The sequence below is a fragment of the Coregonus clupeaformis genome, chromosome 8 (genome assembly GCF_020615455.1).
Source record: "Coregonus clupeaformis isolate EN_2021a chromosome 8, ASM2061545v1, whole genome shotgun sequence".
Classification (NCBI taxonomy): Eukaryota; Metazoa; Chordata; class Actinopteri; order Salmoniformes; family Salmonidae; genus Coregonus; species Coregonus clupeaformis.
Genome location: NC_059199.1, coordinates 31054004 through 31065250, shown reverse-complemented (window position 1 = coordinate 31065250; position 11247 = coordinate 31054004). Strand labels below are relative to the sequence as shown.

At 44.2% G+C, this 11247-nt stretch overlaps 1 protein-coding gene across 3 annotated transcripts; it reads left to right on the top strand.

The window, feature by feature from the left end:
* Positions 1 to 518: 518 nt before the first annotated feature.
* Positions 519 to 11150, top strand: LOC121571531 (protein shisa-7). Of its 3 annotated transcripts, none has more exons than XM_041883047.2 (7): positions 519 to 789; positions 1178 to 1260; positions 3398 to 7236; positions 7497 to 7651; positions 7997 to 8062; positions 8829 to 9035; positions 9574 to 11150. In XM_041883047.2, exons 3-7 carry the CDS (start codon positions 6494 to 6496, stop codon positions 10431 to 10433), a joined length of 2031 nt encoding a protein of 676 aa, XP_041738981.2. In that variant the 5' UTR covers positions 519 to 789; positions 1178 to 1260; positions 3398 to 6493; the 3' UTR covers positions 10434 to 11150. The 3 variants fall into 3 exon arrangements, with proteins under 3 accessions (XP_041738981.2, XP_041738982.2, XP_041738983.2); XM_041883048.2 differs by having other exon boundaries at positions 519 to 919; XM_041883049.2 differs by lacking the exon at positions 7997 to 8062.
* The last annotated feature ends 97 nt before the right edge of the window (positions 11151 to 11247 follow it).

Here is an 11247-nt window from a genome sequence, read left to right as displayed (position 1 = left end):
TCATTTAGTGAATGGGGCAATGACTGGGAAGAAGGAAACAAGCATCTACTAATTTCCATCAAATTAATAATTAGCTGAAATACATGGACATGGTTGTCAAGGCAACTAATGCCACTGCATTATCCTAGACTCTTCCCTCTCCATCTATTCCCCATGAAACGCTGTAAAGCAGTGCCATTTTTCCTAGTGTTTTAGATGTTAAACATTCCAATGTTAATTCCAATGAGCTTTGTTCGGCACATAGAATAGACAAATTGGCCCTTTTGAAGGTGCCTGCGTGTTCGCTCTTGGTGCATGCGTTTAAACTATTCCATTCTATCCCGGGTTGTAAACCAATCGTTCAGCGAGAAAAATATATCATTGGGAATAAAGTGTGTCACCGATTGGTAGATACTTTTGCCCACTTAACAAATAGAAACGTAGACAAGTACCATATTGTCCAATCAATGAATGAGCACTTAGTGTGGCGGACCTTTGTGAAAGCAATCACTTTTTGCGAATTTCATCAACGCGGTGGAACCTCCTTAGCAAAGGGGGAGCGCATTGAGGATTGTAGTCACAGCTAAAAGGAAATAGCAATATGTGATTATCTAAATTATAGCAGAAAATATATTTTCAGACGCGCTCCCTCTTGTTTTTGATTTTACTATTCTGCGATTTTCTATGTCTATTCAGAGAAAAATTAATTTCATCCTCACCTGGAATTACAATGAAAAATGTAGGCATGGTCAATTATTTTCCGGGAATCACAAAGATCCAACGTTGGTGAATGGACAACTAAGACAACCGGTAAAGCTATCTTTTGAACACTTTAATGAACCAAATCTGATTCATTGTCTTCTGCATAACTTCAAAGCTTGAAAACGGATTTCCACAGTCCCATTCGACTGGATAGATGAACATGACTCTCGCAATTTAGGTTTGAAGTTAATTATTAATTGAGTGCAGATTTTCTCGTATTTTTATAACAATTATTTTTGACCATATGACACATACAATTTGGGTGTAATTTGAAAGAGACGAGCGCATACGCCTGTGAACTCTAATCTATGCGTTTATATTGTGATGTAGCGTAGTGTAGGGCCATTTCTGATCAATTTATATTGGCATTCTTTTATTGACATCAATCTGCAACAATTGATGTGCGGCAATATTTTTTCCTTGTTTAATTTCAAAGAAACATGGTGACGGGCCTGACGGCCGCATCTAAATAAGGATCATCATCGTATTGCCCTTCTGAATACAACCAGCGACACATAGGTAAGACGTTCCTTCATTTTGTTTCTGTTTAATGCTGCAACATTGCCTAATGAAACGTGCACGTGAATAGGTCTCGCTCTTTGCGCCTCGACCACCATAACATACCCTCCCATTTTGTGTCTGTCTTGTCCGTTTCCCCCATAAATGAAGTCCCCTAGCATCAATATAAAATGGAAGTGTGTGAATTGGCCTATACCACAATGACTGTCATGACTTGTTCCTACGTGAGCAACGCCACATGAATGCAAATGTCGACACACCAACGGTGGCATAATGTTCATGGTCGCTCATGTGCAGAAGCATGTATGTATATGGTTTTGCTTTTACAACATTGTCACATAGTCACCTGTTTGCTGCCCAAAACCTTAGTTGTGGGAGTCTTGTCCATATAACATCTACCACAAATAACCTATAGACTAAGCTCAATGAATGCTACATGATATGGCACATTGAGACACAGCCACAATAGTTCAATAATTGTGCAGTTATACTATACTATGGCATTTCCCAGTATTAAAGGTAATTATCGTTCACTATCAAGGGAGTCAGTAATAGGTCTAAGGTAATTAAGTGCTTCCATAATTCATGATGTCTCGTCTTCGGAGGCCTATGCATGCTGACACCTAATTACAAAGGCACACTGTCCTAGTGCACTGCCGTTTGAACCAGCATGCTTCAGTTCAGAGAGAGATGGAGAGAAAAGGTGGGCTGGGGGATGGAGGGACTGCGGGAGGGATGGATGGAGCAGTGAGGTGGACAAACATCTGACACTGAGCAGCATGGGAGGAGGAGGAGGAGGAGGAGGGCGAGATAGATAGAGAGATCTTTTGGAAAGGAGAAGAGGTGAAGCGAAGCCCATTGTACAATGAAGGGCATTGATAAGACAATAGACGTATAAATATATATGGATATAGAGAGAACAGTGGAGGACAGTGTTGCTCATTCACTTTCTTTCCCTCTCTCGTTCAATGCTGCAGTGCTATTCTGAGAGAGCCTGCTCCAGCCCACTCACTGGCAGAGAGAGAGAGCGGGAGGGAGGGAGGTGGGAGCGAGGGGGGTCGGTGTAGTGCTAACACGCTGTGTGTCAGCGTGTACACTGTCTCTTTAAGACCTGTGCTCGGCAGGGCCAGGCATCAGCAGATGCTCAGGCAGCATACATGTTCGGAATGCTCTGTTCCATATGCACCCGAACAGACTCATAACATCTCACCATTTGTGGCCAGGCTGAGCGGTGTGTCTGTCGAAACGATGTGTTTGCCTAGAAAGCTTCACATTCGAGGAGATCAGCTGTTTTCAGTAGCTTCTTAATTGCTGCATCAAGGAAACATAATGGAAATGGACCCCAGGGCAGTCACTGATTTGAAAGGCACCCTTAACTTTCCAGCACAAGAGACACCACTGTTAGGGCCCCCAACCCAGCTTTGCTTCCTGTTTTCCTCTTCTCATCACAACAGGATACTCCCATTCAGGGCAACCCCCCACTCTGTTCACATCTGTGGCTTCTCCCCTCCTATCTCTCCTCTTGAGGCCTATTTACTATGAGACCTACTCTTCTCCCCTGACACTCGTCTCTCGGTGTCAGAACTAGCCATATGGTGTCTCTCATCATCATGTCCCATCTAGCTGTTTTTGTTGAAGTCAAAGCGTCTATTCTCTCAAAGTTGATGTTAATGTAGTGTGATCTCACATGTCCTTATCTAACAAAGGAATGTATGAGACTATGGTCCTCAGGAGTCTATGATTGTGATATTCAAGGTCTGTTGTGAAAGGATGAGCTTTTCCAAATCGTATTTATGTTACAGATTTGTGGACAGTATGATGATTAGAATAAATGAAATTGTTGGTTTTAAATTAATGCAATAATGCAAAATGCATTGTCATTTGTACACCGTGGATATCACATAATATGAATCGATTTAGTCAAACAGAGTGAATGTTTGTACTTGTTAATTACTGCTTATATCAGTTATTAGACAACTGTTTATGTAGGAGTAATCATGCATGCTTGTTCAATGTTGCCATTACTAGTGCTTTTGTATGTCTTGTACCTAACTCCTAGAATAGAAACATGATGGCTAAACTGAGGACTAAGAAAAGGTCATCCATTGATCAGCTTGCTCTCTTCTTCTTATTGCAGTGTCAATTTAGAAAAAAGGAATAAAGAAGTTGAAGAAATTTGAAAAGAACAGAAAGAACCTCAAACCTGGATTACATCATCATTACTGTCTTGGCCAGGTGGAACAACTAGGGGGATGTTCTCCCCTGCTTTTGATCCAGAGGCTGTTTGCTAATTACAACGGGCTTTCTACATCCCTTTTTTTGTTTTCTTTCTTTGGGGGGGGATTTTGGACCTTAATTTGCACAGACTGTTTTTCTTTCTTACCTGTTTTGTTTTCAAGCGAGACCAAAACCAGTGCCAAACAAACTGTGCCAAGGAAAAAGCAAAATATCGACAACAACAAAGCTATCAAAAAGTCCCATTTATCATTCATACCTTATATTTCAGTTAGTGTCATCTTGAGTTCATACAGTGTTCAGATTCAATATCAAAATACAAATTTTTAATTAGTCTCCCTAACACATAAAATACACATTTCAGATCCCTATTACATGAAAATAGCATTGAAGCTCATAGCATACATAAACTCATAACATTCTATCAATACAAATATAGTTAGAACCAAATTGTGGAGAGTTAGCCTAATGCCTGTAGAGAGGTGTTAAACGTACATTCATTGTCCTTCGTCAGTGTTAAAACAACTATTCTGCTTCTAAAATCTTTCAGATTTGGACGAATAGTGCATTATTGGTTCAAAGTGCTTTATAAACTAATCTTTAATGGATGGCCTGCATTTGTTTGTAGTGCATTAGCTGGAACATGGTAAGCAGTGATAACTCACAAACTTACTCGGGCTCTGACAGCTCGGCCCCAGAGCGATCAATCGAACTGGGCTTTGACTGACTGATGGGCAACACAAGTCACATAAACAAGATAAATTCACCTTGCTGCTATTCTATCGCTCATTTGCTTATCCATCGCTCCTCCATTTTTTTCTTATTTTCTGTCAGAATCTCTCCATCATTCTCCCATACAGCACATGTAGGCACACCACATTTAACAATCTGAAAAGCCCCCTTTTTCCTTTTAACCCGAATGATATTCAAACCCTTGTGTTCGTCTTTTCTTCATCTCAAAACATGCAACACAGCCCCTGAGCGTATCGATGTTGTCTTTCAAAAGAGATAAACTTGAACACTTACTAAAGAAACACTTAAGCCATATTACACCAGCCATACGATGACCAAACATTTAGAACTATCATCTCACTATGTTTAAGATTTCTTTGCACCGACAACATCTCATATAGTGACTTTCAAATATAGGTGCGCTCATACATTCAGGGATACAGTGAAGAGCTTATATGATACTAGGATACATTTCCATTTATTTATTTTTACAAGAAAATAGCTTATAAAGCTATTCATATTAGATTGTTCTACGTTTCTTTTTTAGGTCACAATTACTATGTATCTGTAGTCATCAGCCCAGGTTAGGTTAGGCTGGAAAGTGACCATATCATAGTGTACATTTTCTCCACATATTCTGCATTGAACGAATGAATCCAGACATTTTCATGTCTGTTCTGTGGGCAGAGCCGCGCTGTCCTGCCAGAACCGGGCCCAAGCCCACCTTCGTTCTATTCTGTTGGGCCGAGTTAAACTCAGAGCAGAGACACTCACGCAAGGGGATCAAACGCACATAGATCCTTAGCCCCATTTCGTCCCTCCTTCCCCTCTCACCTTTTCCTAATTCATCAAACAATTTTTGTACTATCTCCGGCTGCCTTTATTCATTTTGTCCATCACTCACTGTGTTATGTCTTAGTTTTCCCTTTCTCACTAAGTTAGGTGTGAATTGTGTGGTCCCAGTCTGCCTCAACTATATATGCTGCTTGGTACATTTCTGCAGTACCCACTTTCACCGGACCTTGTGACAGGCCTTTGTGATTGGTCCTTGTCTCATATTGCAAACCTTGTAGGCTTCCAACCACTGTATTTGAGTGAGAATTTTGAATCCCAAATCTCTCTGAAAAATATTTCCTCAATTTAGTTTATTTGTGAACAAATAGAAAGTTCAGTGCAAAATAAATGTCCCTAGGAAGCTAATACTGTTAATAAACTGCCAAATCTGTTCAAGCGCATTTATTGATATGATGAATTAGAGACACCTAAAGCTGCCAGAACAATTGTTTACAATTCACGCAAAGAGCTAGAAATGGGACTTTAAAAAAGTTAAAATAGCTTTTGACTAAAGTTTTACAGAAAGGTTTGCGGGTCAAATACCTACAACAGAAAACTGAAGTGCCAATTCCAAGTGATAATACGAATAAGCATAGATGAAAAGTACTCAAATAAAGTTGACATATAACGCTTAATGTTTACAGAGTACACCTTCCCTTCAAAGAGGATTTGCTAGCTACATTATTCATAACTTTGTGCCATAGGTCAGTTGAGTTCAAAAGACTCAGAAGGGTTCGAAACGTTTACACATTGATTTTGTTTACAAGACAATACTGCCTATCAGAAAGAAAGACAACCCATACTTGCCATTTTGGCGAGGTCTGCACAGTAGAGACCACAAAATTATCAAGAAAGTCCAATAATTTCTCTTACCATTCCATAAAATAACACTTAATTGACTGGTGTTTACAATATATCAATTTTCCAGCATCCTTATCATTCTGTTTTGTTTTTGTGTGCTAAGTTGAAGTTGTCGAGACAAACTTCAAATAGTCATAAGTATAGCCATAATATAGGCCAGTATTTCTAAAAAGTAGAAATAAAGAAATAGATAAACCTCAATGTTTACATAAGCTGCTTACGAACAATAATGGATTTGTATTGAGAGCTTGAGAGATATGTTTACATAAATACATACAAGTTACATGCCACATATATTGCTTGAACAAACAAAAAATCCCTCAAAAACTAAGTAAAAACCTCCACACTAGTGTATGTACTGTACATGGAAGCACTAACAAAGGATTAGTTTACCATATTTAAGTTGAAACCTTGAGTGTAAGCTTTTTATATTTTTACACTTACACGTAAGTGAAATTCTAAGAAGAAGGAGAGGAGAACACTATCCCTCTTGGAAGAGGACCTTCATATTTGAACATTTGACGGGCCTTTTATCTTTTACATTGGCTCAGAAACGCTGAAACTTTGAAAAATGAGGCCTAGAACCTACAGAAGGATGTTCAGCACCTCCCTCATATTTTTCCTTGTGTCCGGCCTCGTCCTTTCTGCTGTGACCATCACCACAGAGCGCCGCTCATCCAATGGCGGCCTCAGCGGCACCACCCTGTTCCTCCTCACCGGCTTTGGGAACAAACCGATGCCGCCGCCCCCAGGGGGGGCGAAGGTGGCGCCTAAAGTGGCTGAAATGGAGGACGCTCAGGACAGTGAGCCGAAAGTACCCGAAACGCTCCCAAAGCCCCTCCCCCAGATCAAGCTCCCTCAGAACATGACGGCAGCTGACGCCCTCAAACCTCCGCTGGGGGCCGCCCAGGTAGCTCCACCCCCCCGGCGCCTGGTGGATGTGGACATGTGCCGGGCCTACTACGACGTCATGGGCCAGTTAGACAGCACCTTCAACTGCTCCAAGGGGACCTACATCTACTGCTGTGGCACCTGCCACTACCGCTACTGTTGTGACCACCAGCGTAGCCGCCTGGACCAGGAGTCATGTAACAACTACAACTCACCCGGGTGGCTCGACACACCGCCAACGAACACCCCACCCCCGGGGAACCGGGGTGACCCAGACTCAGAGCAGCTGCAGCAGCAGAGCAACAGCACGGCGTACGTGATCGGAGGGGTGATCTCCTTCACCCTAGTGGTGGCAGTGGGCATCAAGGTGGCCTTCCACAAGATATCACGACGACCCCGGAACAGAGACATCAACATGCCCAGGTGAGAAGGAGTGGTGTCTGAAAATGACCGTATGGGTGTATGTGGGTCTGTCAGTGGGATGTAGTCTTTTAAATTCATCATGTTACTGAGTTTCACTAAGGTCACAAGCCACATACCAAAGGGGTGATGAAACTGAACCACAATCAATGAACAAGTAACACATTTACATTGGTGGTAATTTTTTTAAAGGAAAGTTGTTTGTTCTACTCTCTCTTTTTTTCATTCCCCTCCTCTCCCCTCTTCTCTCCTCCTTCTCCCAGAGCCCTGGTGGACATCCTACGGAGCCAGGCCAGTCCAGTCCAACAGGGGGAGAGGAACAACAGCACCGTCCTGACCACCTCCATCACAGGAGACAGCCTCGGTCGTCCCCCCAAGAACCTCTACACCCCGGTGATCCAGAGCAAAGACAACCGCAGTGAGTGACGCAACAGAAAGCATGGGACAATAACAACACTGTAATAACAATGTTATAACAGTGTTGGTATAATAAAACTCTTATAACACTGTTATTACGTTGCAATAGAGTAATAGCCTGTTTTCAGATATATGAACCATTACGGTGATGATGGTGGACAACGGTGGTGGACGCAATAGCCTAGTAATGCTGACTGTATGGGGTCCCGTTCAACCTACTCACACTCTTAAACACGCTCATGTAATCCCACAGCACACACACCACCACACATGCACACAATGCTCATGTTTCACGCATACGCGCACGAGTGGCTGTACCATCAGTGTTCGCTGTGCTCTCTTGCAGTTGGCAACTTGCACCACAATTTTATCCAGGTGTCTGGTTCCAGTCCCAAACACTCGGCTACTAAGGGTAAGCCTAACTAGCTAACACAGGCGGCGGGTGTGTGAGTTGGCCTCATGAAACGTCTGTCTGGTGTTGTGTATGTACCATTGGGTGTGTTTCCTTAACACAGTCGCTGTTTTCTTAACACAGTCGCTGTATCACCGCTCCCACTCATTCTGTGTGTCACCCTCGTAAGTGTCTCAGTATGCACTATGTAGTGTATCTGTTTGTACTGTAAGTATGCTTACTTACACTGTGGGCCTTGGCTTGAGTGAAGTCAGTGTGTTACTGCACTTACCGAAGCCTGCGTGCATTACTCCACAATGGTCAATGTCTCCCGTGTGCTCGCTCAGTGGTTATAAAGACATTATTGGCTGTCATTGCCCATTATTGTACATGGTCAATGACCAAAGTGTCAGACAATCATCTTGGCTTCTTTTATATATTAGCTCAAGGGACCTTCGTACTAGTCGTCTTAGAATGACATGAAAACGTACAAATTACAAATTGGCAGCAATTCTCTAAGACTGATAATGTGTGAGGAATTGGCACGTTTCGTCAATGTATATGTACCTTTAAATGTAATGTCATTTTAAATGTACATGTTGGCCCATTATAAATGTAGCTACCTAGCTTATGTGTGTTAGGTCCTTGTAAATGTACTCATATATATTATGTTAATAAACATGGTAGGTAATTCTAAATGTAGCCCTATATATATGTGTTAGGTCCCTGGTTAATGCTCCCCTATGTGTCAGGTCATTGAAAATGTCCTCCTGTCTTCCTCCTCCAGAGCGCTTGCCCCGCATCAACAATGCCCAGCTGGCCTCCACAGGGACCATCCTCACCAGCAAGCACAACAACAGCTCTGGCCTGCACTCGCACTCGCACCCGCATCCCCCTTTCTCGCACTCCTTCCACAACCTGGCCCAGCTGCCCCCCTCCTATGAGGCAGCCATGAAACCTGAGATCAACCGCTACAGCTCCCTGAAGAGGCTCGGTGAGAAGGGGAGCAGTGGGGGAGGGGCAGGGGGCGGAGAGAGGGCTGGATGTCTGGTTGGTAGCCGCTGATGGGAGGAAGGCGACTGGAGGTGGGGGGAAGGAACTGGTGGTGGTGGTTAGAGAGAGCTCCAGAGATATGTGTGTGTGTGTGTGGAAGAAGGCATAACAGGCAAGAAGCAGCGGCCGATGATGCGTGTCAGATGTATTCCCTTTTGATGTGCCTTAATGTAGGCTGCTATAGTCTATAGACTGGGCGTTGATAAAGGCTTGTTTGTCTCGAACGGGTGCCCCTGAAAGCTAGATTATATGGAGGATGTATTGGAGGATTGTAGAATAAACAGAGAGAGCAACGGTTGGCAAAAGGTCACATTTAAATTGGCTCTCAGGGAGCTCAGTCCAGGGAAAGTCTTTAAAGATTAAAGGGTTCTTAGGGCGAGAAATGTTGAACACTTTGTTTCACCTAATAATGAATGAATTTCACTAACTGTTATTTCTACATTTCTTTCTTTCATCCTCCCTCTTTTTTTTTTTAACAGAGAAAGATCTGGACGACTACTCTGGCTACTACACATCAAAGCGACGGCCTAACAACGCCCCTCCGTCTTTCCACTCCTCCCAGCACCACCTCCACTGGGGTGGTGACTACACTCTTGGAGCCAGGGGCACCCTCCCCCTCCACTCCTCCCGGCCACGGATCCACGTGCCCACATCCACCCCCAACCCCTACCCTCTGCCAGCCCAGTCGTTGGGGTACCAGGCCGCCTTCGACAAGCCCCCACGGAGGGTCATGTCCCAGGACCAGCTCCTGGCGCTCGGTGAGGGCAACACCCTCTCCAGACTCTCTAAGAACCAGCAGCACCAGTACTACAAGGCTATGACCACCAGCAAGAGCTCCACCTCACAGACGCTTCGTAAGTCCCACGAGAGACTCCTAGTCTCGCCCGACCGTCTGGAGGAGAGGATGGGGGGCATGGGCATGCCAGGGATGGGCGGTATGGGGGGCATGGGTGACTTTGGGGGGATGGGGGTCCCGACCATGGGATGCCTCAGCCACAAAGCCCAATCACAGCAGAACGTCTGCGTCACACCCTCGCTGGACCGCCATCACATGATCAAGATGAACTCCCACCCCACATCGGGCCATGAGCTGGAGAGGAGCACGGCGGGCCACCCGGCAGGAAGCTGGGGGGACCCTCATGGGCACGGACCAGGGGCCGGGGTAGGGCCAGGGAGCGGGGCGGGGACCATTGGGGGCCACAACGCACGGAGGATGGCATTCGCCAACAAGAGGCAGAACACCATCGAACAGCTCCAATACATCCCTGGGGGCGGAGGAGGAGGAGGGGGAGGGGGCCAGACGTTGAGGACGGCTAGTAAGAACGAGGTGACCGTGTGAGAGAGTAGAGACGACGGAGAAGGAGAGATGAAGGTCGCGTTGAGAATGTTCAAGCTGAAAGTGTTCACACAGAAAGAAAAGGAAGAGGAAGGAAAGGTCAATTGGGGCATGATGGAAAGAAAGGTGAATAGAAGGACAAACAGAGGAGAGACATGGGCAAGCTGATGAGAGAGAAGGATATGACGAGGACAATGCGTCCCAACAACCGCCTGTTTTTAAGTCCAGAGAAGGAAAGACCTGAGAGAAGAGTGGATCACATTGTTACCTGTTGCTAGGAAACACATAAAAGGGCAATGATAGAAAGAAACCATTGAGAAAATTGAATTATTAGAGGGAATTTTGAAGGAAGCCCATTGATTTGATTATTGGAAAAGATCATATTCAGCTATATTGTTGAGGAGGGAGAAAGAAAAAGGGGCCATGTATAGAGCAAAAAATAAACAATTTCAAAAAGTTTTTTGTGCACTTGAAAAATGATCCTACATGATGACTTTTACTAGTGGATCCTGCTTGGGTCAAAATGATTAAATGGTTATTGAGTTTCTTGTTGTGAAGCCTGTAGCTGCTCTGACAGAGAGAACAAACCTGTCTTTGAATCTGAACAGACACAGATGTCAATGGAATACACAACAATTTGATGGTTGTTTGACTTTTGTAAAAAATACAAGACTGTAAATTGTTGTTTTTTGTAAAAGAATAAAGCCCTGTTGGACAGTATGTATATTCTGTGGGGTTGGGTGGGGTGGGGGGCGCCACACTGCTATAGCCTGATGACTGAATGGCTGAAACTGAGTGGACGTTTGAGTTGCCCATC

Bases quoted from the DNA above. Each gene is read 5' to 3' on its own strand.
- LOC121571531 (XM_041883047.2), top strand. From the start codon at position 6,494: ATGAGGCCTAGAACCTACAGAAGGATGTTCAGCACCTCCCTCATATTT. The intron at 7,652-7,996 runs GTGAGTGACGCA...GCTCTCTTGCAG, and splicing joins CCAGAGCAAAGACAACCGCA to TTGGCAACTTGCACCACAAT. The intron at 9,036-9,573 runs GTGAGAAGGGGA...TTTTTTTAACAG, and splicing joins CAGCTCCCTGAAGAGGCTCG to AGAAAGATCTGGACGACTAC.